At 37.4% G+C, this 27,831-nt stretch overlaps 1 protein-coding gene across 2 annotated transcripts; it reads left to right on the top strand.

Moving 5' to 3' along the window:
• Positions 1 to 255: 255 nt before the first annotated feature.
• On the top strand, positions 256 to 26,721 carry CEP43 (centrosomal protein 43). Of its 2 annotated transcripts, XM_060753722.2 has the most exons (13): positions 256 to 393; positions 2,710 to 2,763; positions 3,428 to 3,482; positions 5,432 to 5,520; positions 6,709 to 6,846; positions 7,057 to 7,137; positions 12,437 to 12,493; positions 19,395 to 19,612; positions 20,662 to 20,771; positions 22,124 to 22,186; positions 22,443 to 22,476; positions 23,822 to 23,915; positions 25,764 to 26,721. In XM_060753722.2, exons 1-13 carry the CDS (start codon positions 307 to 309, stop codon positions 25,836 to 25,838), a joined length of 1,155 nt encoding a protein of 384 aa, XP_060609705.2. In that variant the 5' UTR covers positions 256 to 306; the 3' UTR covers positions 25,839 to 26,721. The 2 variants fall into 2 exon arrangements, with proteins under 2 accessions (XP_060609705.2, XP_060609706.2); XM_060753723.2 differs by lacking the exon at positions 12,437 to 12,493 and having other exon boundaries at positions 261 to 393.
• Positions 26,722 to 27,831: the final 1,110 nt, after the last annotated feature.

Genomic DNA, 27,831 nt, shown 5'->3' with positions numbered 1-27,831 from the left:
TTCCACAGCGCCCTGACAGTTAAAGTGGGGTGAAGCTACAGTGCAGATACTCTTGACATCCCCAGCTGAAGCAAGGTTCCTTCACTTCCTGAAAGTACCTCCCTTCTCCAAAGCCCCGCCCCCTTGTCCTCGCCCAGCCAATCACAGCTCCTGGTGACGCGCTGCCCTTTCTTTCATTCGCACATTCGCGGCGCCTCGGAGCGCGGGTCTTGTCGCCTCCTTCTCCCCCCCTCTTTCTGGAGTGACGAATCTGCGGGGCGGGCTCGACCGCTAGTTCAGTTTAGGCGGTTGTCAGGGAGAAGCAAGATGGCGGCGGCGACAGAGGAAGATACCGAGCTGAGGGACCTCCTTGTGCAGACCCTGGAGACGAGCGGCGTGCTGAATAAAATCAAGGTGTGGATGTGTGCCTGAGGTTCACCGAAGCCTTGGGCGGACCTCTGAGTGGCGTGGCGCGTCGCGAATTGGGAACGATGGAGGGGAGCTGGGGCTGAAGACCCACGACGGCCCTCCGCCAACTGCCATTCCCGCCATTCCTCGAGGCTGTGCGTTCTCTGGGGAAGAGCGCCACGCGCAGCCTTGGCCTCAGGGCGCATGCGTGGGACTTTTATTGGGGTTAAGGGGATCAGAGAGTTCATGGCCGTATTACCCATGTTAGGACAGAAGAAATGCGTGGAGGTACAGAATCATAGAGCTAGAAGGGACTCCCTAGGCCGGCCAGCATTGCCTGTCTCATAGTGAACCAGTAAATGTCCACTGTCATAGCCAGGGCAAGCAGACAATATTGCTTTCTCTTGTTGTTTGGCCCTTGTGACATGCTTTTTAGGGGAGAACTCTCTTTGACCTTAAACCTTTGGTCTTCCAGATGTCTGGGACTTCAACTCCCAGAAGCCACAGCCAACTTTGCCAACAGTCAGTAATTATGGTATCTATAGGACCAAAATCTGGGACCATTGCTCTCCTGGATGTGAAAGATCAGGCAGAGAGGATCTGGGATCCTTATCAGCATCATGATCAAACGTTGATAGCTGACTAATTGCACAAAGGAGTTATTTCTTGTTCAGTATCTTGTTCAGAGATGGCTAAGTACATCTACGCTGCAGAGTTGATACCATTTTAGCTGCCATGGGTGATAGTATGATAGCATGGGTGGAGGATGAGCAGGAAGAAGTCAGGTGAGGGAATATTGTAGTTGAGAGAGACTTGAGGTCTGACACATGGTGGCAAAGTAGGAAAGGGATGTACAAACAGAACTGTTAACAAGAAAGGAGTGTAGAATATTTTTTGAGGGGGGGAGGTAATCCTACAAACAAGGAGCGCTGACTTTAGATTACTGTGCACTGTAAACCCTCCTTTGCAGAGAGAAAATACGAGACTATGACAGCATGAGAAAACTGGGTTGCTGTAAGTTTTTCGGGCTGTATGGCCATGTTCCAGAAGCATTCTCTCCTGATGTTTCACCTGCATCTGTGGCAGGCAAACTCAGAGGTTGTGAGGTCTATTGGAAACTAAGAAAACGGGGTTTATATATCTGTGGAATGTCCAAGGTGGGACATCCCACCTTGGACCTCCCATCCTGGATATTCCATAGATATATAAACCCAATTTTCCTAGTTTCCAACAGACCTCACAACCTCTGAGGAAGCCTGCCATTAATGCAGGTGAAACGTCAGGAGAAAATGCTTCTGGAAAATGGCCATACAGCCCGAAAAACTTACAGCAATCCAGTGATTCCAGCCATGGAGGCCTTTGACAATACATGAGAGAACTGTTGTCCATTTCTGTATTTTCTATTCCTCTCTATTTTCCATTGAATGCTCTACTATGCAGTACAACAATTCCATTCTGCTTATATTGACTCTTTTCCTTTATTCCTTCAGTTTCAGCTTAATTTTTATTTAATTTTGTTTTATTGTTTTTAGTCTTTCTGTAAATAACTAAAACAGAGTATTAGTTCCACATATAGCAATTGCACTGAATTTAAAAGGGGTTGTGTATGCTGTTCTTCTTCCTTTATTTCTTTGTAACTTTACTACAGTTCCAAACACGACAATTTGAAACAAATACAAAATATATGGAAAATTGGCACTTTTCATGTGCTGTGCTCTATATTGTTATTAAATACACTAAACTTGAACTTTCAATTCTTGCCACTAGTTTACTTGAACAAATGTTGAGGAAGAGATAAACAGTGTATGACTTTCTATTTGATTTTGTGGGCTTCATTAGCTATGGAAGTTAATAACTCATGGGAATTGCAGTCCTACTTGTAGGGATCCACACATTCCTGTCACACCAGTGTACAAGGATGTGGCAATTTAGTTTCTTTAATGGGACATTATTGCATCTCAAGTAGTAGTTCTGTTTGCTTCACATTTTTAGAACGGTTACTATGCTTTATGTAATGGACTTTTGTGCTTACTCAAGTGTTTCTTGAAAAATACATCTTACAGATTGTTCTGCTACTGCTAGCACAGTGGGATTTCTGTTAAATACTTGAACATCATCTAAAACAGAAGGAAAAATAACATAAATGTTACCAAAGTTTACGTCCTATGAAATCAGAGACCTATCAAATATTTAGAGATTTAACAGAAAGAAGAACACAGAAAATTGCTTTTAGAACCATCATCTGGGTGCTGTTTGGCTTGTTACCTGATTTTAATGTATGTAGACATACATATTTTGCATATTTTTGACTTTCTTTTGCAGGCAGAGTTGCGGGCAGCTGTGTTTTTGGCTCTTGAAGAGCAAGAAAAAGTAGAGGTAAAGTTCGACTTTAATTTGGTTTCTCTGATTTTAGTATAATATGCACATGTTTTGCATGTTAAACTAACAGCTTTTGAACTCTATTTGATAGAGGGGATATTGGTAGGGGGATTTTAGCAGCCATTTTGTCTTCCATTTTTGTCAGTGTGTGCAAGGGCTGACTGTTAGGATTATGGTTGCAAACTGAAATTAGTGTCATTTATTGTTTGAAAGTCTGCAGCTGATGGAAGCAAAATATTCCAGTAAAGGGGGTGTTTCTTTAGACTTCAGTGTCATCTTTTTCACTTATTTCATTTGATAAAATTAGAGATGAATAATGTTTGGATTTACACCACTATACATTTTTTTAAAAAACAAGGATTCTTACTTTGCTTTTAGCAGTGTATCTTCGGGTGTATACGTTAGTACCAATTAAAACATTTAGTGTTTTAATATGTTATCCTGTTGCAGTGCTGTTAAGATCACCCAAATTAGATTGATATTGGTATTTCTTATCCGTTGCCCTCATGCTTTGACAGTGTGTGATGGAAGAATGATTTGACATAAACATATGGATTAAGTAGAAATTATTAGTAGCTATTATACACCTCTTAAATTTAAACTTTGAAAAATTTGTGTTGCTTTATACTAAATATTTTAAATTTTCCTCATTGTTTTGCAGAACAAGACACCTCTGGTGAATGAAAGTTTGAGAAAGTTTTTAAATACAAAGGATGGTAAATTGTGTCTCTGTTATTTAAATATATAATATATACTAGCTGTCCCCTGCCATGCGTTGCTGTGGCCCAGTCTGTTGATCTGGAAAATGGCCTTGGATGGCCTTAAGTATTTTCTGTTGGTCATGGGGGTTCTGTGTGGGAAGTTTGCCCCGATTCTGTCGTTCGTGGGGTTCAGAATGCTCTTTGATTGTAGGTAAACTGTGAATCCCAGTGACTACAACTCCCAAATGTCAAGGTCTGTTTCCCCCAAACTCCATCTGGGTTCATATTTGGGTGTATTGAGTGCTTGTGCCAAGTTTGGTCCAGATCCATCGCTGTTTGAGTCCACAGTGCTCTCTGGGTGTAGGTGAACTACAACTCCCAAACTCAAGGTCAATGCCCACCAAACCTTTCCAGTATTTTCTGTTGGTCATGGGAGTTCTGTTTGCCAAGTTTGGTTCAGTTCCATCGTTGATGGAGTTTAGAATGCTCTTTGATTGTAGGTGAACTATAAATCCCAGCAACTACAACTCCCAAATGACAAAATCATATTTTTGAGTGATAGTCACTCCTTGTGTTGTGAGACGTTTTGATCGAATAATGGCGGAAGTAATGTTGAATGAGTTGATGAACACCTATACCTTTGGACCTTTGCCGGATTCATTGTGGGTATTGTGATAAATTGTTTTATATGTAAAATAGGAATAATATTGCTGTTCCTCATTCCATTGCTGTAAAGAAGCATGCTAAGATTGTAAAATATTTGAAACAGTTGATTTCTAAATCATTATAAAAAAAATTAGACCAAGCTATCAGAATAATGGTGAAGAACTGGTTATCAACTTTAGTAGCAATGATTTTTTTATTTAAAAGTAGAGTGTAGTGTTATTATTCCCAATATTTAGAGATACGCTCATGGACCCCCCCCCCCCCCCCGCATGCTCAGTAAAAACCCTTTTATCAAAGCTGATTGATTTAAATGTTTTGCCTTAGATCTCTCCCCCCCCCCCCCCCCCACACATGCTACTAGAAGTAGGGGAGAACTTGATTTGATTTTTCGTTCAGCACCTTGTGATATCCCTGTCTACTACAGAAAAGCGAGAGATCCTTGAACTCTCAAGCAGGGGGAGGGAGCTGAAGGAGGATAAATGCATCACCAAAAACTATGCCATTCCTAGGATGATCATCATTCCAACTTACAAATTGAAGGAGACTCTCAATTTGTAGGAGCCTTATGAGAATCTAGAGAGCCATGGCCTTTTAGATCTATATCAACTATATATCAATATTATATGTGGGTATGAGAGAGGGACCCAGCTATAAGATGTCAATTAAATTCAGTTCTTAACTATGAGCCATCAAAAACATATTTATTATTTTTTCAAATAGTCTTTCCACTAAATCAGTCTTGAATACTAATAGCCTTTCATTTTGACATACAGGCAATCCCTGAATTACAAACATCAGACTTACAAATGGCTCATAGTTAAGAACAGAAGTGAGACAACAGGAAGAGAGAGAAATCTACCCCTAGGAAAGAAAATCCCATCCAGTCATGGGAAAAGGATGTCTTGACTGAAGCTTTATCCCCAATCCTTGTTTTCACAGCAAACCACATTTTTCAAAATTCAATGATCACAGAGACAAAAAGTGAAGTGAAATCTTCTGATCAGGGACAGATAGCAAAACAAACACCACAGGGGTGTTAACCCTTCCCTATACTATCCAAAGCTGATATGTGTATATATTTGGCTGGAGTTACACTTAAAAAATGTACCTGTTCTGACTTCTATATAAATTCAACTTAAGAACAAACCTACAGAACATATCCTGTTTGTAACTTGGGGACTGCCTGTATTGGCTTTTTAGGAAATCCCAAATATATTCAGTTAGCTACATGATACTTTCTAAGTAGCCCATGTGAATGCAATATGAGGAATTGACATGCGATATTTATCTTTTTTTAGGTCGATTGGTGGCTAGTCTTGTTGCTGAATTTCTTCAGTTCTTCAATCTCGATTTTACTTTGGCTGTCTTTCAACCTGAATCTAGCACAGTAGGTCTTTTCCATTTTAATTTAAAACATAATAATATCTATAATTATAATCATGTCATATTAATTTGATAGTATCTGAATGGGCCAAAATGACAGGTGCCGATATAAGAGATTATCACACTACACTGTTAAAATGCAGCTATTCTTTAAATCCCATGGCTGCTTTCTGTAGTATCCTGGGAATTGCAGTTTAGGGAGGGACCTTTAAAATTCTCAGTCAAAGAAATTCTGGTCTTCACTACAAACCCTATAATTCGACAAGAGGCAGCCACATGATTTAAAGTGGAATAGCAATACTTTAATAATAATAATCTTTATTAATATGCCATTTTCTCCCATGCTTTTTTTTCCTTTTGAAGCAGGCGTTCTTAAACTTTTTTGAAGAACAGTTTTAACCAGCATAAACGTAACAGTATTTCAGTGGACGACCCCAGAGGCCATCTAGTCCAATCCTCTTCTGCCATGCAGGAAAAGCACAATCAGAGCACCCCAAACAGATGGCCAACCAGCCTTTGTAAGAGTAATAATTGTAATAGGGGCCATCCAGTTCAACTCCCTTGTGCCATGCAGGAAAAGCACAATCAAAGCACACCCTGAGCAGTGGCAGGGAAATAGGGTCTGGGAAGTAAAGAAAGTGGGAAGGGAGGGTGTGATATTATTATTATTATTATTATTATTATTATTATTATTATTATTATTTCTTCACTTTATTTTCTCTACTGGCAGTTGCTTCCTTTTTGTTTTGTTTTGTTTTGTTTTTTTTTTTGCTGAAGAATACAAGGGCTAAGGCAGAGATTGCTTCCCAACCAAATGGAACGAAATTCCCTTTACTCTTGGCTATATGGTCATGAAAAGGACATAGTAACATGGAGTAGCAGGCTTCAGGCACTTAGAAAATTTTGTTCTTGTTCACACCATATTTTCATTTTTTCCTATTAATAGTTTATATAGCTGGAAATCTTCAGGAGCGTTTGGGTAGAGGATTAAAATAACTGCAAAATGGAGAAAAATAAGACATAAGTATTTTAAGCAGATGAAGAATATTAATACTTTTAATCTTGTCTCTTGCAGAAGGCTTGTTTATCATCACTTGATACTTAGAGATAAGATAGTTTTTCCTTCAATTTGTTTTAAAAGATAAAAGTTGGGTTTTTTATTTATTATTTTTATTATTTCTTTGTTTTGTAGTTAAATGGACTTGAGGCTCGACAGAACTTAGCTCGAGACTTGGGAATTGTAGAAGCTAAAGCTGCAGTAGATGGGCCCTTATTGCTGGAAGTGGTCAGAAGATGTCAGCAGAACAGAGGAGTTTGTGACAGCGGAGATGTAAGGATTGTTAAAATGTGTAGTAATCTCATTATTTGGTTTGTGATTTTAAAATGTTTGTATTGATATTAGTATAGGCACTGTGAGCATAAATTACATTTTAAGTAATGATATCCACTGTAAGAGAATATCTACACTTCTTGGTAGCATTTTAATGACATCTTTCTAACAATGGTTATTTTCTCCTTCTTTTTTGAAACTTCCATTTAGGCAGCTCCAGTAATAGCTGACAGTGTACATTTTCCTCTAAAATCAGATGGGAAGTCCAATGCACACTCGTTGCCAAGTAAAGTAAGTCAAAAGAACAGAAAGTATGATAATATAATTTGGGAGAAGCATGCTTTAAACATTCAAAATTGAAACTCAAAATCCTTCATTACTCAGCTTTCAAAGGCAATTGGTACTATACAGCAAACATGTATTAAAGTAACAGTAGCAGCTAGAAAGTTATGTAAGGGACAGTATTACAGTTCCACACATTCTGAATGGGATTGTATGTGATTGGTTTGTTTGTTTTTAATACAAATTATAGAACACTCCTCTAAGCTTGGCAGAGGGGAGGGGACGGGAAGGGAACTACTGGATCCTGGAAAGTCTTGCTAACTGGTACTGGTCAACTCAGGATGTGGGGAACTATCTGCTGATTTTGTTTAGATGAATGGCTTTTTCAGTTGCACCCTAGGTCTGAACTTTCTTGACTTTTTAACATTCATTTCTGATGTAATTACAAAAGGCCTATAGAGCTTTCCAGAGAGTTTATGAAAATTGTTGGTTAATTCCTTGCATCAACAGGGTTCCTCTCCATCAAAAAGAATATCACCACCCAATCATAACCTATCCCAGTTCTTGGCATGTGGTGTGGTGGTGGGGATGTTAACCGTTGTCTCCCTTTGAGATTTTGCAGCATAAAACTGGAAATTCTGAAGATTCCAGCAAATCTGGAACAATGTTTGTTCTCCTTAAAACTATACAAAACAGAGTATATTGTACAAAGGCAATAATAATAATAATAATTTATTGTACTCACTTTTTTCTTTTGAAAATGGCTAATATAATGCAATAAGGGATGTAAGGAGTTGCATCTCAGGAATACCTGGAGAGGCACAGTTACCTGTGTCACCCTTGCTCTACGTCCTGTTTATTTCCTGAAAAAATGAGTTACTGTATATACGCATTTATCAGTCTAGATATAAATTTTAGTACAAAAAAATAAACCCAACTGGTAATGAAATAATTCTATAATCAAATTCGATGCATGCACCAATGAGACTGTAGAGCTGGAGAAGGAAATTGAAAGCTGGGATGATTGTGTGTTTCATGTTGTGTTGTGTATTTTTTTTTTTTTTTGCAAATTCTAGGTTTGGTTTATGAGATAATTGAACTCATAGTTTTTTGATTATACTAAAGATGTTGGTTTCAGAAAATGGCTCCTATCTTTGTAAAAAGAAATCCCATCTTTTTAAAGAAATAGTGGTCATTTGGAAGGGTGTCCACACATATGCTATACATACTTTGTTTTGTGGTCTCTTTTGTTGGTTGGTTTGTTTCTTTCTTTCTGGGGACAAGTTGCAACATTTTCTAATCATTAGCTGCATTTACAAGAACCTGACCTCCACTTATTTTTTGAAACTCCTTAATGAAAGCATTCTCATTTGATTAGGATGTTTGGAGAATATTACTATATTATCAAGATGACACAATCCACCATGATTGGGTTAATCTCATGCTTCCTGCCATCCTAGAATGCTCATTCACAGTATGTCCAGCTTCTCATTCCTATTTGTTACCACGCCTACCATGTGGCTGCAGTCATGTTGGTACATAATGAATTATGCAGGCTTGTTTGATAAGAGATTAGAAATACAATTTAGTATGCTAAATTAGTTTGGGATTTGGAGTTTTCACTTTCACATATTTGTTTCTGTTTATAACATGTATAAGAGACATTTTCAGTTTTGGAAGTTTTTTGTTATGTTTTTCTGCAGGAAACAGGTGTGTATTACTTCACAGTGTCAATCTTATTTATAACTTGTGTGGAGGAGAATAGATATGACAGAGGTATTTGATGGTAATATTGTTAATGTCAGTGGCAAGAAGCTACAGTTGTGGCAAAAAACAAGAGTAGGAAAGTCCTCAAAGGAAAAAAAAATGACTAGTAAACTTAGAAAAGATTGTTCCCAAAAATGTGTTACTTCACATGGGTAAAAAAGGGTTTAGTACAAAATACCTGCTTACCTAGAACAGGTTTATTGTTGTTTATGCTTTACTTCGGTACTTCTTAAACTACGCTATTATATGGGGAGAACCAAAACATTTTCCCCAAGTTAGCAGTGTCATATGTGCCCATTGGTGACAATTCTCTTTCTTTCCTGGAAGTTCTCCAGGGACTGGCAACAAATGACTTGTAGACTAAGCTTTAGAGTAGCATTGATTTAGATTAATTACACTTCATAACAAAATTTGAAAAAAAAAATCTGTTCCTGGTTTGAAAGTATTATTTCCTGTTTAATTGTGTGGTACTTACTTTGAAAGTAGTTGTTATACTCCAAAAACTTCATTTGTGTAGCTTTCACAAACTATGTTGAATTGTGTTCTCAAAGGCTTTAATGGCCAGAATCACTGGGTGGCTGTGCATTTTCTGGGCTGTATGGCCATGTTCCAGAAGCATTCTCTCCTGACGTTTCACCCACATCTATGGCAGGCATCCTCATAAGTTGTGAGGTCTGTTGGAAACTAGGCAAGTCGGCTTTATATATCTGTAGCACATCCAGGGTGGGAGAAAGAACTCTTGTCTGTTGGAGGAAAGTGTGAATGTTGCAATTGGCCACCTTGATTAGCATTAAGTAGCCAATTCAATGCAGTCCAATATGTTGAATTAGTTGAAACTCTGTGAGACATTTATTGCAAAACTATAGCAAAATATGCTGCAGGATGTCTCGCAAAAACAAAGTTTTTGTCATTTAATAAACTTTTCCCATGTTTTTATGATAGAACCAATTAGGAAATGACATTTTTAATTCAGGAACAAAAATGTGTTACCTAATGTTATTGTAAAAGTTTGTGTTCTGGTATTGTATTTCTTTGCAAATTCCCCTTTTCTTCCCTCTTCAGGAATTTGCATCATGCTTGTGTTAGTATAAACTCAACTGAGAGGGTTATGCTTCAAAAAAATGATGGACTGTGGTTGTTCAAAAAGGAGAATCTTGATTCCATAAGTGAATAATAAAATTAAATTTCTGAGGCTTGAGATGTAAAATTTTCTGAAATCAGTATCTTGGGAGGAAGGCATTTGGAATAATCTAGAAGCCAGCAAGAAGGAAGGACAACTAAACAATTGTCAGTAAAAAGAAATACGTTCCTATTACAACCCCCATCTGTCCTCATCATTTCTGTAGAACATACTATATTCCATGTTTAATGTATACTGCAATAATTTTTGTGCTAACACTGACTGTCTTTTAACAGTTAGGAAGGATTATATTCCCCTGAATTCTGCAGGAACCTGGTCCCTGAAAACTAACCTTTTATTATTTAAGACATCACAAATTAAAATCGTTCACTATTGTTCTTTATAAGCTGATAGTTCTCATTTCACAGGATTAAATGTCAGGTAAATGTAAATAAATCCCTTCTCTTAAAAGATTTTAATTTTATGTTAATTTCTAACATTAAATATTTCATGTTTCAAAATTGTTCAGGGAGAATGTTTTCATTCCCAATGTGTTATCCCCCTTCTGAGTCCTTACATTACTAACCAATGCTCATGAATTTGTCGTGATAATAAGAATTATTCCTGTTGAATGATCTCAGAGATCCTTTTCATCTGGTGCTGTTTCTAGAAGAGGGGGTGCTATCACCCAAAGTTTGGGAAAATCATTTTGATGAATATATGCAAGTGTGGAGCTGCTTGCATATATTTCATGGAGCATTGCAGTTGCTAGGGGAAAAAAAGTGGCTATAAGATTTAGAAATCCTCTCTTGTGAATGGCTACCAAATTGCAGTTTGAATTAATATGATGTCTGTCAGGGCTGCTGTAGCATAACATAGAGACTATTACAGTAAAAAAAAAAACTTGTATGCAGCTGTTAAAGCAGAAACAAAAATTCTATTGAAATGATGGAGGAGAGCGAAGGGTACCTTTGTTTTAGCCTGAATGTGTTGATTGTGGAATAAAGAATAGAGATGTCACTATATGAAGGAATAGCATGCAGAATCAACCACATTGCTGTATGGAATAAGAACATCTGGTTTCCTTTAAATAAGCCTTCTTTTATCATATCTATCCATAGTATAAGTAGTAGTAGTAGTAGGAAACAGAATAATTGTGACTACTTAGCACAGTTAAATTTGTTTCTTTATTTATGTTCAGATTGTAATGTGTGTATGTTGAAAACATGGATGTAATTCAAAGCATCTTGTTTGGATTGACTTTTGAACGTATTTTTAAAATCATTATTAATGATGTGCTATTCTGTTGTCTGATTTGCCCCCACAGCACTATCACTTTATTGGTTGTTTATATATTTACATGATTTTATTTATATCACTTTCCTTAGTCTAGGATCCCAGAATATCTGTCAGTCTGCATAAAAGATTATAAATAGTTACGATTACAAGTTGTTAATTGATGGTAAAATACAGTAAAAACAATACAAAGAACAAAAAACAGAACAAACATTGGTATCTTAGAAGCTTGTACAACATGACATTTGAATATCAGGAATGTATATGTCTTGCTTGGGGAATATATCCCTGATGCAAAGGACTCATAGCTATAGTGTTGTCAAATGGGCTCCATGTCTGGTAGCTTCTACAAACCACATTGATCTGAGATACCAGTATATAGTTTCCCTAATTGATTTTAAATTCCACATAGGTCACAATGGGGGAACACATACCTGGATCCTTAGCCTCATGTATTCTATCAAGTATATTGAAGGAAAGGGTGGATGAATTAGTTTTTGTTTATTTGGTTTCTTAGTTGCCAGAAGCAATTAATTTTTTTTTTTAAAAAAATAAAGTTTGAGTGAACACCTCTTTAAAATGTTGATAGGCAAAAAGGATTATTGTGGGAATAAAAATCTGGAAATAACAGTGGCTTAGATATTCAGAATCTTGCTGCAGTCTTGGTAATAGACGAAGAACTTTAAATGGAGGTTTAACAGTGCAGTGCATGTTTATTCAGAAGTAAACCCCACTGTGTTTTCAGAAATACCAGATTTGTTTCCATTCTTACTTGAAAAAATATATATGCCCAAACAATTGTCTTGAATTCTTAGATGAATAATAAACTATAGATGTGCTCTGAGTCAGCTGAACATTGTGGAATGCTGAATGCTTTGACTTATCAGAATAATCTTTCTTTGAAACTCGTGAGAATTTTAAAGATCAGGAAGTTTAGTTGGAAGTATTAGATTACAGTTCATTACTATTCCACTGTTATAGAGAAAAGACTATTAAAAGGCAAAACGTTTAAGCTGTATTTCAAAATGCGGGTAAACAACTTTGCTCAAGAATCTAAATTCAGTTAAGATAATCCACATATAATTGGTTTTCATTTTTGTGCCATTATTTTATTCTTGTGCTCAGATACCAAGGTATAAAGGACATCGTAAACAGAAAAGGTGCTTGGACACGGCTGAGCAGGTAAAATGCATGGGCAGAAGATCCTGACAGGTGCTTCTAGTTATACTTGTAAAAAGAGCAGCTTGCACTAAACATCAAATCAACTGGCACAGTTGTGTTTTGATAAACTAATGCCACAAATAGAAAGAAGTAGTATGGGCTAAGGCACCGTTTTCATAACTTTATTTAAAGTTAATACATGGTTTATTAAATAAGCTTTGCAGACATTTATGAAGTAACTGACTGCTTGCCTACCCTTCCTGAGTTTTACAACATAGTATGAGTAAAGTGTTTTTCCAAGAAGATGCATTCTTCTAAATGCCACATACTTGATTTTCTTAGATTTAATAAATGAATGTGCAGATTGAGCTAGGCTCAGTAATGCTATTTTATAGTGTCAGCTTTTGATTATTGGAGGACTGGTTCACACATGGAATTTCTAGTGAGCAAAGTTACAAAAGTTAGCTCTGAACTATCTGTTTGTCATCTCAAAACATGTGTAGGTCTTGCTTATATCACGTTTGTTGTGGCAGCTATTCAGCCATTTGAATCTCATTTTCAGTGGTGTATGTTGACTGGGTTTCTCTCCTCATTGAAGTGTAATGCTGCAAGGACTTGAAGCCACCCAGCCTTGCCTACTTAAAGGCACAGTTATTATAAAGGAAAGCTTAGATTTCAGTCAGGGGGCATTAGGTTGGTTTCCTTGTTTTCAGTTTTAAAATCACATGAGTACTGGTGCTGAGCTAAAATACCATATATTTTAGATAATCCCAGATATTTGCATAAAATTACATTTTATCTGTTTAAGATGCCTGGTCTGTCCTGTAATTATGTCAGAGTTGCAAATAAGATTTCAGGGAATTACCATATATTTTCTGTTTCTCTTGAATGGGCGCTGTGACTCCTCCCCTGGTTCCACTTCTCGTTTTTTCTTTTGTATTTTCACGAAGTGGGCATCCTCCTTAGTTTGCTTCATGACAAATACAGTTCTCCTTGGAAGATGGGGAAGAGAAGCAGAAATTGAAGTGAGGCTATGGCAGTGTTCTATTTGTTTCCTTTATTTGTTCTTAAAATCCACAAGGCATCAAATAATAGAAGGCCACAGTATTATGTAAAACAAAGGAAATTAAAATCAGTGCAGTTATAGCAAAGATTTGCTGCAGGGAAGAAATATTGCTTAACAGACTGAGAAAATGAAATGATTTCTGTCTATTGTCAGCACTTGAACGGAGCTGTGTGGTAAACCTATATCTGGGAGCATTCCACAATAAGAGACATTGTTCTCAGATTCTTATTTGGCAGGAGTAGTTGGGGCAGTCAGATGATGACATACAGGAAGATGCAATTCTTCAGATGATGAAACCCCAAACCAGGCCTTTCTAGGGCAGTCACAGTACTTTGAGTTGACAAAACATGATTAGGAGCAAGTGAAGGTGAGAGTATCAGCATGATAAATTCATGCAATTCATTTCCAGTTGGTATTTCTGGCAACGTAGTTGATTATAGTTTCCAGACCATTTTCGAAGTCAGACCTATTTCCATGCCCAAATGGATAGTGCCAGGATTGCTGAAATATAGCAGGATTGCTGAAATCAGGTTTCTAGGACTGGAAGCCACAGAGGCTACTGTAGCTCTGAAAACAAAAGTGCATCATCAAATATAAATACCTTTTGTAGGGTAAGTGTTTAAGGGTGAACGCCAAACTTACAGACAGACAGACCCTATTTAGAAACGGTAACTCCAGTATTGTTTGAGCTACCATTTATTAGCCCATATGTAGACTTGCATTGCAGCGGACCACTGCTGTTTTTCTTTGAGTTCCTCACCTGAGTTTGGAAAAAAAACATTTGTTATGATTTACATGTTGTTGAGTCCACAGTGATTATGCCTGTCGCCCATTAAATTACTCTTTTCTTCACACCAATAGATCAAGGGTGACCATACCTGTATCTGTCTGGACATGATTACATCCTCAGGAATTAAAGTAGCCTTAAGACAGAAAATTAACAATTCTAATTTTGAAAGTTTGATAATTGTGAACACAAATGATATAACTCATGGAGACTGAGACATGCTCAGCCTCCCATGATTCGTTTGCTTAAACAATAGTTATATTTGACTCAATTTTAGTTTAATTTTTTTTGTATATAGTATTTCAAGTCTAGCTTATGTTTATTTGGAATCAGTTCAAATCAACATTGCCCATCAGTGTAAAAGAGTTTTCTGGGATAGGCGTAACTAGATGAAGATGAACTTATACTTTCTGTAAAGACCCATTCATTAGAATGCATATTCTGATGCTGCTGGATTGAAACTGATTGTGATAGGTAGTTCCATTTTTTAAATTTTTGATTGATTAATTTTTTTGATTAATTCAAAAAAACCAGCTACTTTTACACTTGTAAGAGAAAAAAGGTAGTACAATCAGCCTACTTTGTGTGCATTAAGGATGCAGTGCTCCTGTAAAATAAATAAATAAATTGGAAAAACCATAAATATTTTTAGGCCTCCCTCACAAATTTTAACTTTTAATACTGGTAATCATATTTAACACACAAAAAAAAGATATTCATTTATGATTTTTTTTTTTTAGTTTTCTGTACATTTTCTGGTCTTCAAATGGCAGAAAATTCGACTTTTAGGTGACAAGACATGGTATGGTATAGAAGGCACTTCTGCTTCCATAATTTGGCAATACTCACAGCAAATAAAGCTTTGTTCCCTGCATGCATTTCATCCGCAAATTCATGTCTACTCGAGCTGTTTAGAGTGGTGAGAGGCTTAACTCGGGTACCCTCCTCTCTGAACCCATTAGAATCATTAGTAGCTCACTGATGCTTTTCACAACCATTTCACAGATAAAATCTCTTGCATAAGAGCCAACTTAGATGCTGTCATTGTAGCACAAGTAACAACGAGGTGTCTAGCAACTCTGGGATTACAGTGGATCAGTTTCAATTGGTGAGCGCTGTTGATGTGGACAAGCTACTGAGGCAAGTAAAGAAGACAAGCCGTTTTCTTGATCCGTGTTAGTCTTGGCTGGTTGCCTAGTGAGGAGATGCAATCTGATCTCAAATACAACAAATTATTAATGCATCTCTCAAGGAGGGGAACCTTCCATCCTGTTTTTAAGAACTGGTAGTAACCACTGCTGAAAAAGCCCTCCTTGGATCCCCTGGGCCTTAATAGGCCAGTCTCTAACCTTCCTTTTTGGACAAGGTGATTGAGAAGGCAGTTGCCCTCCTATTCCAGGCAGTCTTGGATGGCATACACTTCCCTGGCCCATTCCAAACCGGCTTCAGAGCAGGATACAGACTACTTATGGTAGCCTTGGTGGATGATCTCCATGTTAATATGGCCAAACAGTTTGTGTTGGTGCTTCTAGACCTCTCAGCAGCTTTTAATACTATCAACCATACGATATCCTTCTGGAACATCTGGAAGGGCTGGGAATCGGAGACACTGTACTGCTGTAATACCTCTCAGACAGGTTCCAGATTGTAACGCTTGGGAATAGTTGTTCTTCAAAAAAGGAGCTGCTATTTGCATCCTACAAAGTGACATTCTATCCCCAATGCTTTTTAATATTTACAATGAAACAGCTGAGAGAGATATCATCCAGAGGCGTGGGGCAGGGCGATATCAGTATGCTGATGATATGCAGATATATTTCTCCATTCCTTCAAACACATCCTCAGCTAAGGATAGCTTGTCTCCTCTGAATAAATGCCTGAAGTAGGTAATGGGCTGAATGAGGCAAAACAAATTGAAACTGAATCCAGACAAAATAAAAGTGCTAGCCATCAAGGGTCCTAATCAAACAGTTCTGGATGGAGTTACATTCTCCCTGAATGACAATGTTCACAACTTGGGAGTGTTCCTGGATCCATCTCTCCAAATGTCAGTCCAGGTAGATGTGATCATCAAAAATGATTACTGTCAGCTTTGGCTGATACACCAGCTGTGTCCTTTCCTAGATTTGGGGGACCTAAAGATGTTAGTGCACACACTGGCAACCTCAAGGTTGGACTTCTGCAGTGTGCTTTACATTGGGCTACCTTTGTCCCAAGTTCGGTTCAAAATACAGCAGCCAGATTGGTTACAGGAACATTCAGGAGTGAGTATATTACACTCTTGCTAAACTCACTCCATTGGCTGCCAGTCAGTTTCTGGCAAAATAATAATAACAATAACATTAATATTAATGATTTATTTGTACCCCACCCTATCGCCCCGAAGGGACTCAAAGTGTTGGCTTTGACCTTTAATACTCTAAATGATATTGGTCCAGGTTACCTACAGAATTGCCTTCTCCCATACAATCTGCCCTGAACACGGAGAGAAATATTTGATCGTTCACATGTTTAACATAAGTGTTCAACTATATGAATGTGTATTATTGCTTGGCTTGAGTAAAGATAAAAAGTGACGGTACACATGATTGCTCCTGAGCATCGCCTGGAGCCAAACAAGCCCTCTGGTTTTCCAGAGAGTTGGCACTGATGAAGTGAGTGATGCTGACAGAAGATGAATCTGACTAATCATGTGCTGGAGTATTTGAAAGCTTACTCTACAACAATATTTTGTGTGTGCGTGTGTCAGGAGCGACTTGAGAAACTGCAGGTTACTTCTGGTGTGAGAGAATTGGCTGCCTGCAAGGACGTTGCCCAGGGGACGCCTGGATGTTTTTGATATTTTACCATCCTTGTAAGTTTCTTTCATGTGCCCACATGGGGAGCTGGAGCTGACAGAAAGAGCTCAACCCACTCTCCCCGGATTCGAACTCCACAGCAATGAAGACAGCACACAAATAATATTTTTCTTCCACCACTTCATCTGTAAATAGCTGTCTAGCAGGGCTGTTTCAAGTGGACAGAGGACAATCACACACTTGTCCTCAAGAGGAAATGTTGACCATTCAACAGCACAGAATTTGTACTTTGCAGATAGATTTCCTCTAAGTTGAATTCTGGTTTTGATATAGTTTTAATGGATGTAACCACTGCTTTTCCAGTGTTGATAGATATTTTCAGTTTTCACCGTTGAGCAAGGTATTGAAGCATGTGATGACCTAACTCTGGATGTTTTTGGATGAAATTGAGTCTCTAGATCCATTTCAATCTGATTTCAGGCCAGTTATGGGACTGAAACAGCTTTGGACAGCTTGATAGATGACTTATGCGGAGCACTGGACAGGGAGAGTGTCGCTTGCTGGTTCTCCTTAACCATTCAGCAGCTTTTGATCTCATCAGCCATAGGATTCTTCTGATCCACCTTGCTGGGGTGGGACATGGAGGCACTGTTTTACAGTTTCTTCCTGCAGTGGTAGACACAGAAGGTGGCACAGGGGACTCTTGTTCGAACCCCTGTCCTCCAGGCTCTTATTTTGTCCCCTGTACTGTTTATCACATATATGAAACTCCTAGGAGATGTCATCCAGAGTTTTGGAGTGCAGTTCCATCTATATGCATGTGACATTTTTCTACTTTTAACCCAAAGCCAAAGAAGCTGTCCTGGTCCTAAGCCAATGTTTGCCATCAGTTATGAACTAGATGCCGGCGAACAAATTAAAATGTAATCCAAACAGGACAAAAGTGCTTCTGGTCTGTGAAAAGGCAGATCAAGCAATGAGGTTCTAGACGTGCTAGATAGGGTTACACTTCTCCTGAAGACACAAGTCCTCAGTTGGCAGTACTCCTGGACTCAGTATTGGACTTGGAGGTCCAGGTTTCTGCGGTCATTCAGAGTGCCTTTTCACATTTAAAACCTTTGTGCCATATGCACATTTTCCTTGAGAAGCCAGATTTGGCCATGGTGATATATGCCTTATGTACATCCTGTTTGAAATATGAAAATGTGCTCTACATGATTGCCTTTGAAGAGTTTGGACTCTGACTTTACAAAGAGCTTCAGCCAGATTGTTAAGTGGGGCTGGCTAAAGGAAGTGGACAGCCCCTCCACCCCCCACAGCTCTTTTGCAGCAGCCACACTAACTGCCATTCTGTTTCAGGCTTCTGGACTTTTAGAATGTCTTGACAAAGAAATGACAGCAGGCAAGGGTGACTGGCTCCCTAAGCTGGCATTGCTGCTTTCTCCTCCCTGGAAGGATCCTTGATTTACTTGTCATATCAAAATTGATAATTTTGCCACTCCCCCCCCCCCCCCAACTGCCCTCAAATTATATATGATGTCGACATGAGTGTATAGAGTAGTTTAGCATTTATGAGGCATATGTTGTGTATTAATGTTTGAATACAGGGCTATAATAAGCCCTCTTAAAATTCTAGTTGAAAATCCAACTTGAGTTCCCCTTGCCAGTTATCTATATAATTGACTGAACTATTTATTGGAATTGAGCACAGCTAAAATGACAAAAATTTTGGCCCAATAATAAAATCAACATCTTGTTGTTTCAAGTAAATATTTCTGTTTTCCTAAATTGTGAGATTCAAAAGAATAAAATTTTGTTATCACCAATAGTTTTATTTGTATTTTGTCCAGTTTTTGAATATTTTAGAAACTTATGGAAAAAATACAGACTTTGATCATATTTTCTCAATTTCAGACACTTTAAAATATACTCTATAAAAACCACTTAGTAATTAAAACTGTTCTATAGGATGCTGTATTTTATTTCATTGGCTTTTGCTAATTCAGTAGCTTTCATGGTTCTTTTATTTAACACTGGGTATTTGTAAAAGTATCCAATTTTAATGACCCTTCTTCCTTCATATATTATTTAATCTGTTTCCTTTACATGCTGGTACAGTTTGGATTTCTGCCTATATTTCCAGCTATTGAAACAGTTTTGACTTACGGCTGTGTAAAATGCTGATACCTTGTTTATTCTTTGTACCTACGTATTTAAAAAATGAATTACCGCAGTTCAATGTTACTTATTAGAATTTGTGATTTCTTTAAGGTTACTGAAACCAGTCATAGTGATAAAAGCAACTTGTCTGAAGACAGAAAGAGCAGAGATACCATTCACTTCTTACCCAATGAAATAAAGCTAATTTCTCAACCAAACAAAGAAATAGATACCAAAGAAAAGAACAGCATAGCTCGAGAGGAAGATGATACAGAGGGAGATTCATTCTTTGATGATCCTATACCAAAACCAGAACGGTCTTATAGCTGGTGAGTCAGATTTATTTCTGATATAAATGCTCCTTTACATTTAATTGGTCTGTCAAACAAGTTAGAAGATAGTAAATAAAGAAAAGACTTCAAAAATCTATAGAGTCTACTGTAAACAGTTTTTTTCCTATGCCTTTTAAATTAAAATAGTTGCTTTTGTGTCTTTATACAAGAAGATGCATTTGATGATGATGCACCAGTGCTTCAATAGATCAGTGAATGCTGATGAACCCGGGACTTCAGTGCTTCCGATTATAATACTATGTATTAGTGATTGTAAATATAACAGAGAATCAGAATACCCTAAAAGTGGCTTTATGTACTGCCCAGTTAAGCAAGAAATTGACAAAATATTCAGATACTGTACAGAAACTCCTGGCATTGTTCACCATTAATTATACTAGCTAGGTTTCAGTGAAACAACACCCGGAAGCCATCACAGAAACTTGGTGATGTCCAGAAGTAGACTCCCAGTGCAATGTTAGAAATGTGTATGTTGAACGAAATGAAAGCACTGACATACCTTGAAAGGGTCTCTTGAGTTGTAATTAGATATGCAAATGCCATTGTTGTTAAAGCTTTTTCAACTACAAGAAAGTGAAAGAATTAAACTAATAAATAGCTGCTACTGAAGAACATTTTCAACATGTTTGAAGAAAAAGTCTTCCGATAGTCTTTCCATTCAGACCACCTTCTTTTGCTGAGGAAAGTGTACCTCCGCTCAGAATTATAAGTAACTTGAAACATTTTCTACTTACATTACACTGTTGATAAAATATTCTTCAAAATCCATAGTGATTTTATGCACGATGTTATGAGCTTTAAAGTGAACCAATCAGAGTTTTGTTATGGGAAATAATATCTGTTCTATGCTGAGTTTACCTTCTACTTATGACAGTAGGATTTTTCAGTTGCTGTTACTACAATGTATATCCTGGTATTGGTGTGCAGATCGTATAATCCAATTATACTGTTTTTAATAAGTGTCCTATTAAAGTGTATTAAATTAGCTAAAAACAATGACTGCTTATTTCTTTTCTTTATTGCAGGAAAAATGATTCTAGCAAAGAGGGGAATGTTGCATCCTTTTCCGATGCACCTCCTTTGAAGAGTGGCCAGAGTTCTTTGTCTGGAGCACCTCCACTAAAAGGGCCTGATAGTAAGTGCAAACCCTTTGATGTGTTGAGCAGAACAGGAATGATAATTTGCACTGATATGCTGGAATTACTATGATGAGCATGTGTTGCAAGAGCCTTTCTTTAATTTTAACAGACAAAAGGTTTTCATTGGGAATTCCAGTTGTGTAAGAAAATTATTACATAATGAGTATCCTTTTTTGAAATATTTGTTTGATACTTTGGGTTTTTTAAATTTTATTTTTGGAATACTTGCATGGGGGAATCAAGTCTAAACATGAAATCATACAGGCAGTCCCCAAGTTATGAACAAGGTAGGTACTGTAGATTTGGTCTTAAGATGATTTTGTTTGTAACTTGGAATAGGTATATTTTTAAGTGTAACTCCAGCCATAAGTATTATAAGCTTTGGAAAGCATGGGGAAGGGTTAACACCACTGTGGTGTTTTGTTTTGTTTTTTTGCTGTCTGTGCCCCGGTTTAGAAGATTTCACCTCACTTTCTGTCCCTGTGATAATTGGATTTTGGAAACTTCTGCTTGTTGTGGAAACAAGGATTGGTGATAAAGCTCTAGTGGAGACACCTTTTCCGCATGATAACTCTTTCAAGAGTGAATTTCACTTCCGAGGGTTAGATTTCTCTCACTTCCTGTTGTCTAAGCCTTGTTATGGAGCCTCCAGTGGTGCAGTGGGTTAAACCCTTGTGCCAGCAGAACTGAAGACTAACAGGTCGGAGGTATGAACCCGGGGAGAGTGCGGGTGAGCTCCCTCTCTCAGCTCCAGCTCCCCATGCGGGAACATGAGAGAAGCCTCCCACAAGGATGGTAAAGCATCAAAACATTTGGACATCCCCTGGGCAACATCCTTGCAGACTGCCAATTCTCTCACACCAGAAGTGACTTCAGTTTCTCAAGTCACTCCTGACACGAAAAAAAGCCTTGTTCCTAACTATGAGTTGTTCATTAGTCTGATGTTTGTAACTCGAGGACTTCCTTTATACCTTATACATATAGAGTATTTTGAATTTTGGTGTTCTGGAAGATTCCCTCAACTCTTCGGGAAGATTGCAACCTAATTACAATGGCAATCCAAATTATGATGATGATGATGATTATTATTATTATTATTATTATGGTCACTTCTGTTCAGGGGGAGCCCAAACTTCTCGAGTGTTTTTTTCCCAGGATGAAGGGGGAGAGGGAGGAAAAGAAAGATTGGTTTCATAAGTTGTTCACTGTCAACTGAACTGTTGGGTGTAAACTGCAAGACCAAACTTAAGATGCTTAATTTTTTATTCTGCCATCAAATTCTGAAACATTTTTTTTTTTTGGTAAAAAGGAGTCACATATTTTAAACTTGGATAATTTTGGTTTACAGATGTAAACTCCATTATGAAAGATGTAAAGACAGTGAATTCTAAACTTGGAACACTTGAACTAGGCAAGTATTCCTTCTGCTGAATGTAGTATGTGCAGTTTCCCTTGCCATATGTAGTTTAAACGTTGTGTAGATAAATGTTATCATTTGGCCCAACTTTTTGCAGAATATTAAAACAATGTGTTTTTAAAATCATGATTTTTCATCTCAGAAAAGCCTCTCATTGGTTCCTTTTTATTAACACGATGTTGTTATGAAATGGGCCTGCTAGTTTAAGAACAGAATGTACTAATGCTCTTGTTTGATGGCTTAAAAACAGGCGATGAAGATGAATATGCAGATGACTTCAACAGGTAAGAAAATCACAGTTAAATTCCTGTTCTGGGATCCTGTGGATCCACTGTGCCAACATAGACAGTGATGGTAGGAGGAAAAGGAAGTAAGACACTAGAGAACCATGCTGCTGAAAGATAGCAGGTTTTTCTTTGCCACTGCAGCATCTCCCTGGAAAACCTAGCATAGTGCCCTCACAGTCTTAGAGTGCTACATTTCAGAGAGGCAAAGGCTTGTCTCAATTTGATACATCCTACTGATATGCATACATCTTCTTGAAGATGTTTAGAAAGATGATTTATGAATAATACTAAGGCATGAACTGCTCAGGAGTGGAATAGGCTGGCGGAGTCTCCTTCTCTGGAGGTTTTTAAACAGAAGCTGGGTGGCCATCTGTTAGGGGTGCTTAGAGTATGTGTTCCTGCATGGCAGAATGAGATCGGAGTGAATGGCCTTTGAGGTCCGTTCCGATTCTGTGAATAAAAAACTAGAGTGTTCGCTCACTTATCGCAGGTGTTAACGTTCCAGGCTCACCCGCGAAAAGTGAAAATGTGCGAAGTAAGGATGCTATATATGTATATTGCGTTCCAAGGGTGAGGCAGAAGCGGGGAGAGATGTAAAGGCACCTCACACTTTCTTTTTTGTTAGCTATCTCTGCTTCGTTTTGCAATCTCTCTTGATTGGCTGCCTCTCTCCTGTGGGGGAGGGTTAAGCCCCCTTCCGCACTCCATTGCCAGGAGGCAGGATTAGAACGTTGCTCTGGGCAACAGCAACCATTCATAAAACGGGAGGCAAAAACCTGTGAAACAGCGAGTCTGCAAAAAACGAACCGCGAAGCAGCGAGGGAACACTGGATATCTTCTTTAAAGAAATTCTGATTTTATACCCTTTAATTTTTTACATTCTAGATTGTATACATATTCTTTAAATGTACAAATCATCTTCATGTTTATTATCAATTTAAAACTATTTCCTATGGTCAGATCAGGTGTAACAAAACTAGAAGTCAATAAAGTCAGAAGTCAATTCCAAGTAAATAATGATTTTTGTAAAAAAAAAAATGGAACTTGAAGTGTTAATTCATGAACTTTCTTCCATATAGATCTTAAACAATCCAATCCACATGTCATTTTACATACATATTAGTCATCATGCATAGTTTATTGTACATCACAGTTCTACATAATTATTCTAAAAAGAAATAAAGCTAAAAACTTATCTAATATGTTTTTGATAATCCAAAAATCAAGTTTTATGTCAGGTACTTAGAGATTATTTTCATTTCTAATTCAGTTCATAAGGAGTTCTCTAATGTTTGGCCAAAGAGATTCATTGTTTCCATCTTTCAACTTTTCCTTTTATTAGTACCAGTCATCGGTCAGAGAAAAGTGAAGCCAGCATTGGTGAAGAAATAGATGATATTTCTGTGGAGCTAGAAGACTTCAATGCCAGTGATAAAGTATGACATTTATATTTCTGCAAGGAATTGGGGATGTATCTGTTTTCTTGGGGTTTTTTCTTTGTTTTTTCTTTGTTTTTGTCGTGTCAGGAGCGACTTGAGAAACTGCAGGTCGCTTCTGGTGTGAGAGAATTTGCCATCTGCAAGGATGTTGCCCAGGGGATGCCTGGATGTTTTTTGATATTTTACCATTCTTGTGGGAGGCTTCTCTCATGTCCTTGCATAGAGCTGGACCTGATAGAGGGAGCTCATCCGCGCTCTCCCCAGATTCGAATCTGCGACCTGTCGGTTTTCAGTCCTGCCAGCACAGGGGTTTAACATTTTACAAAATTACTGCTGAAAAAAACCCTATAAATGTTGCCTTTGCAATATTTACAAAAGCAGAACAAATTACTATTCGTAACAATAAAACCAGAGAGAGGCAAAAACTATTTTAGAATTCCTAACATCTCATTTATATTATGTTCCATCTGAACATTAGGAAGAACTTCCTGACTGTGAGAGCCATTCGGCAGTGGAACTCTCTGCCCCAGAGTGTGGTGGAGGCTCCTTCTTTGGAAGCTTTTAAGCAGAGGCTGGATGGCCATCTGTCAGGGGTGATTTGAATGCAATGTTCCTGCTTCTTGGTGGGGGGTTGGACTGGATGGCCCATGAGGTCTCTTCCAACTCTTTGATTCTATGATTCTATGATTCCATCTAAATAGATGAGTAACTTAATGGAAAATCTATTGCAGATTATAAAAATTCTCACATGATGTTGAAATAGTTGGTTTGTGTAACTATCAACCCTCTTCTTTTTAGAAGAAAAAAGTTGTAACCATTAGAATGTCTTAGCATTTCTCAGAAATTGAAAAAGAAAAATATGGAAGATGGCTGAAAGTCAGGAAGTAGTCTTTACAATATTTTGGGTGGCAGTATCATAAAATGCCTACTACTTTTAAAATTCTATAACAGAACTTTAGCCTAGTGTTTAAAAACATTCTGTCTGCTTAGATGGGAGTTAATAAAGCCTCATGCCTGCATTCATCTATGCATACAGTTCAGATGAAAAAAATCCACTGATCAAGAATATCTTGTAACCTCACATACACATAATTTAATTCTTGACTTCGGTTGGAGTATTAAGTATCATTTGTAAATATTGTGTTTTTTACTTTCTTTAAGATTTCATCTGTAACCAGCTTTAGGCTATATGGGATTTCAATTCTCTTTTAAGTAGCAGTAAATTGTCTGCACTTCTTACTGTATTTCCACAAAAATAAGGCTAGATCTTTTATTAATTTTTGCTCCAAAAGATGCATTGGAGCTTATTTTCAGAAGATGCTTTGTTTTTTCATGTACAACAATCCATATTTATTCATGTACAAAAATCTATATTTATTCAAATACAGTCATGTCATCTTCTGGAAGATCATTGTAACATTATGTCAATAATATTTATTTATTTTTCATTGTATGTTAATATAATTTTATAGTTCAATACGTCTGCCCTGTGTTGCAATGGATTTACTGCCGTAAATGCATTCATCTGGTTGATAATCTATGATCATTCTGACAAATCATGCTAAGTCTTATTTTCTGGTTAGTCTTATTTTCAGGGAAACAAAATATTCCTTTCAGTCTTACTTTAAGAATCAAAGTTATTTATTTAGAAGTGAGTGATTGAATTCAATAGGACATGGACATAGCAGGATTGTCCTGTTAGCTGGTCATAGAGTACTTACATTTCAAATATTGTTGATAAAATTTAAAAGGAGGGAAGATTTGTTTTTAAAAAAGTATTAGTAATAAGGCTTAGTTATAAATGATAAATTTCAGTTAATGTTTTTGTATTTCCTTCCTTTCTAGCTTGAAGACCTCACACAAGATTTCACCATTTCTCAGTTAAGTGGTGATGCAGATTACATAGAAGATGTTGCATGAGTAGAAAGCTGAAAACTTAATTTGTTCCATTGAGGACCTTTGTAGGATCTGTTTTAAGACAATCACTCTGCCGACGTATCCCCTCCCCAATTGTGCCTTGTGTTTCAAAGGGGGAGAATTCAACCACCCACACATTATTTGGAGGGGGAAGTTTTTTAAAACTTGGAAGAACTGAAAAAAATTGAGAGTATAGTAGCTGTCTCGTTCAAATAAATCTTTTATGCAAGATATTGGATAGCTTCCTAGACTATGTCTGTTGCAGGCAACAGACGTACTAAGATGATTGATCTGCAAGAATTTGGAAGAAATCAGCAAAACAGATGAAAAATGGCAAACAGTTTGATGTTACAGTAACCATTCAGCCTCTTGCTGAAGAAACCAAGCAGATGCAGTGTCTGACCTTGATCTTTTATTGACTCAATTATAATTCATCAATTTCAGTACAGTTTCATTCATAACTATTGAAATGTCTTTAGCACCCAGAAGATATGACCCATGATCTTCAAAATGGACTATTGGGATGCCTCACACAAAGAATACGAAAACAAAAATATTAGAGTCTGAAATATGTATGAATCCCCAAGATTTCTAGTAGGTCCCTTGTTGCAACTTAGGTGCTTAGTTCTGCGTGGCCAAGATTGCTAGGTACTTCTGAAAACTGCAACTGAAATATGAGCCTTAACTCTAAACTTATTTTTATATATTTAAACATTTGTTACTCTAAGCTAGCTTTTTGTTTGTTAATTTAATGAGAGCAGTGAATGGTTATTAGCATGAGGTTTTTTCTTTGAAACACAGCTTAATACAGAATAAACCATTGTTGCAAGAGAGACTGTTTCAAGTTGAGAATGTTCTGTGATTAAAAAACATTTTTGTGTATGCACATGTGCCTGTAGCATTTGTTTTTCTTTCAAAGTATGTTTTCTAAATAACATTCAATCTACTTATAAATCTTAAGGTGTGAACCACATTGTCTGCATCTTTGAATGTAAGTGTATAAAAACAGCAAGCATCTCTAGCTCTCTTTGAATTAATTTACACTCAGGCTGGAAAACCAACAGATATAATCAGCATTGTCAGTGGCTAGAGGTGTTGGGAAATGTAATCCCCTTTTCTGAGTGAACCATGAGTCTCGTTTATTTCAAAAGGATCAGGCTGTAGATTGCTGTTGCATGTTGACAGAAGTCTACCAAAGACTGTAGTGCAAAAGCTTTTGTTCAAAATCTGGTATGAAACTACTGTAGAAGTTCAGGGATTGCATATTTAATCTCAAATTCCATCCCTTCTCTAACATGGACAATTTGTGGGTAAATTTATGGTGGTGCAGTGGGTTAAACCGCTGAGCTGCAGAACTTGCTGACCGAAAGCTTGGCGGTTCGAATCCAGGTAGCGGGGTGAACTCCCGCTCTTAGGCCCAACTTCTGCCAACCTTGCAGCTTGAAAACATACAAATTTGAGTAGATCAATAGGTATCACCTTGGTGGGAAGGTAATGGCACTCCATGCAGTCATACTGGCCACATTACCTTGGAGGTGTCTATGTTCAAGACCAGCTCTTCGGCTTAGAAATGGAGATGAGCACCACCCCCCAGAGTCAGATTTCACCCCACAGAGTCAGATTTATCTTTACTTTACTTGAAGTGACAGGTGGTTGTACATATTTTATGAAATATGGTCAAGAGTAACATTCAGCAATAACTTACATATAATATAGTTACATTATGTCCTGGTTACTTTGTGAAACTGAAGTTCCAAAAGCACTTCCTTAAATATTGTAAAACTTTTCAGACACATTTACTTTTTTAAAAGCTGACACCTGTTGTAGCATTTTAATTCCTGGTAATCATTTCCAAGGGAAGAAAAATTCTGAAGAATTGTTGCATGTGCCCGCATATTGTTTAAAAGGCAAGTGAACATTTTTTATAATAGCCTTGGTCTTTAATTGTGGAATTATCTCTCTGCCAGCTAGTACTCCCCAACTTTTCACATTTTAA

The sequence above is a fragment of the Anolis sagrei genome, chromosome 1 (assembly GCF_037176765.1).
Source record: "Anolis sagrei isolate rAnoSag1 chromosome 1, rAnoSag1.mat, whole genome shotgun sequence".
NCBI lineage: Eukaryota > Metazoa > Chordata > Lepidosauria > Squamata > Dactyloidae > Anolis > Anolis sagrei.
Note: the sequence above shows the minus strand (reverse complement) of the source record. Positions and strands in the feature narration are given on the sequence as shown.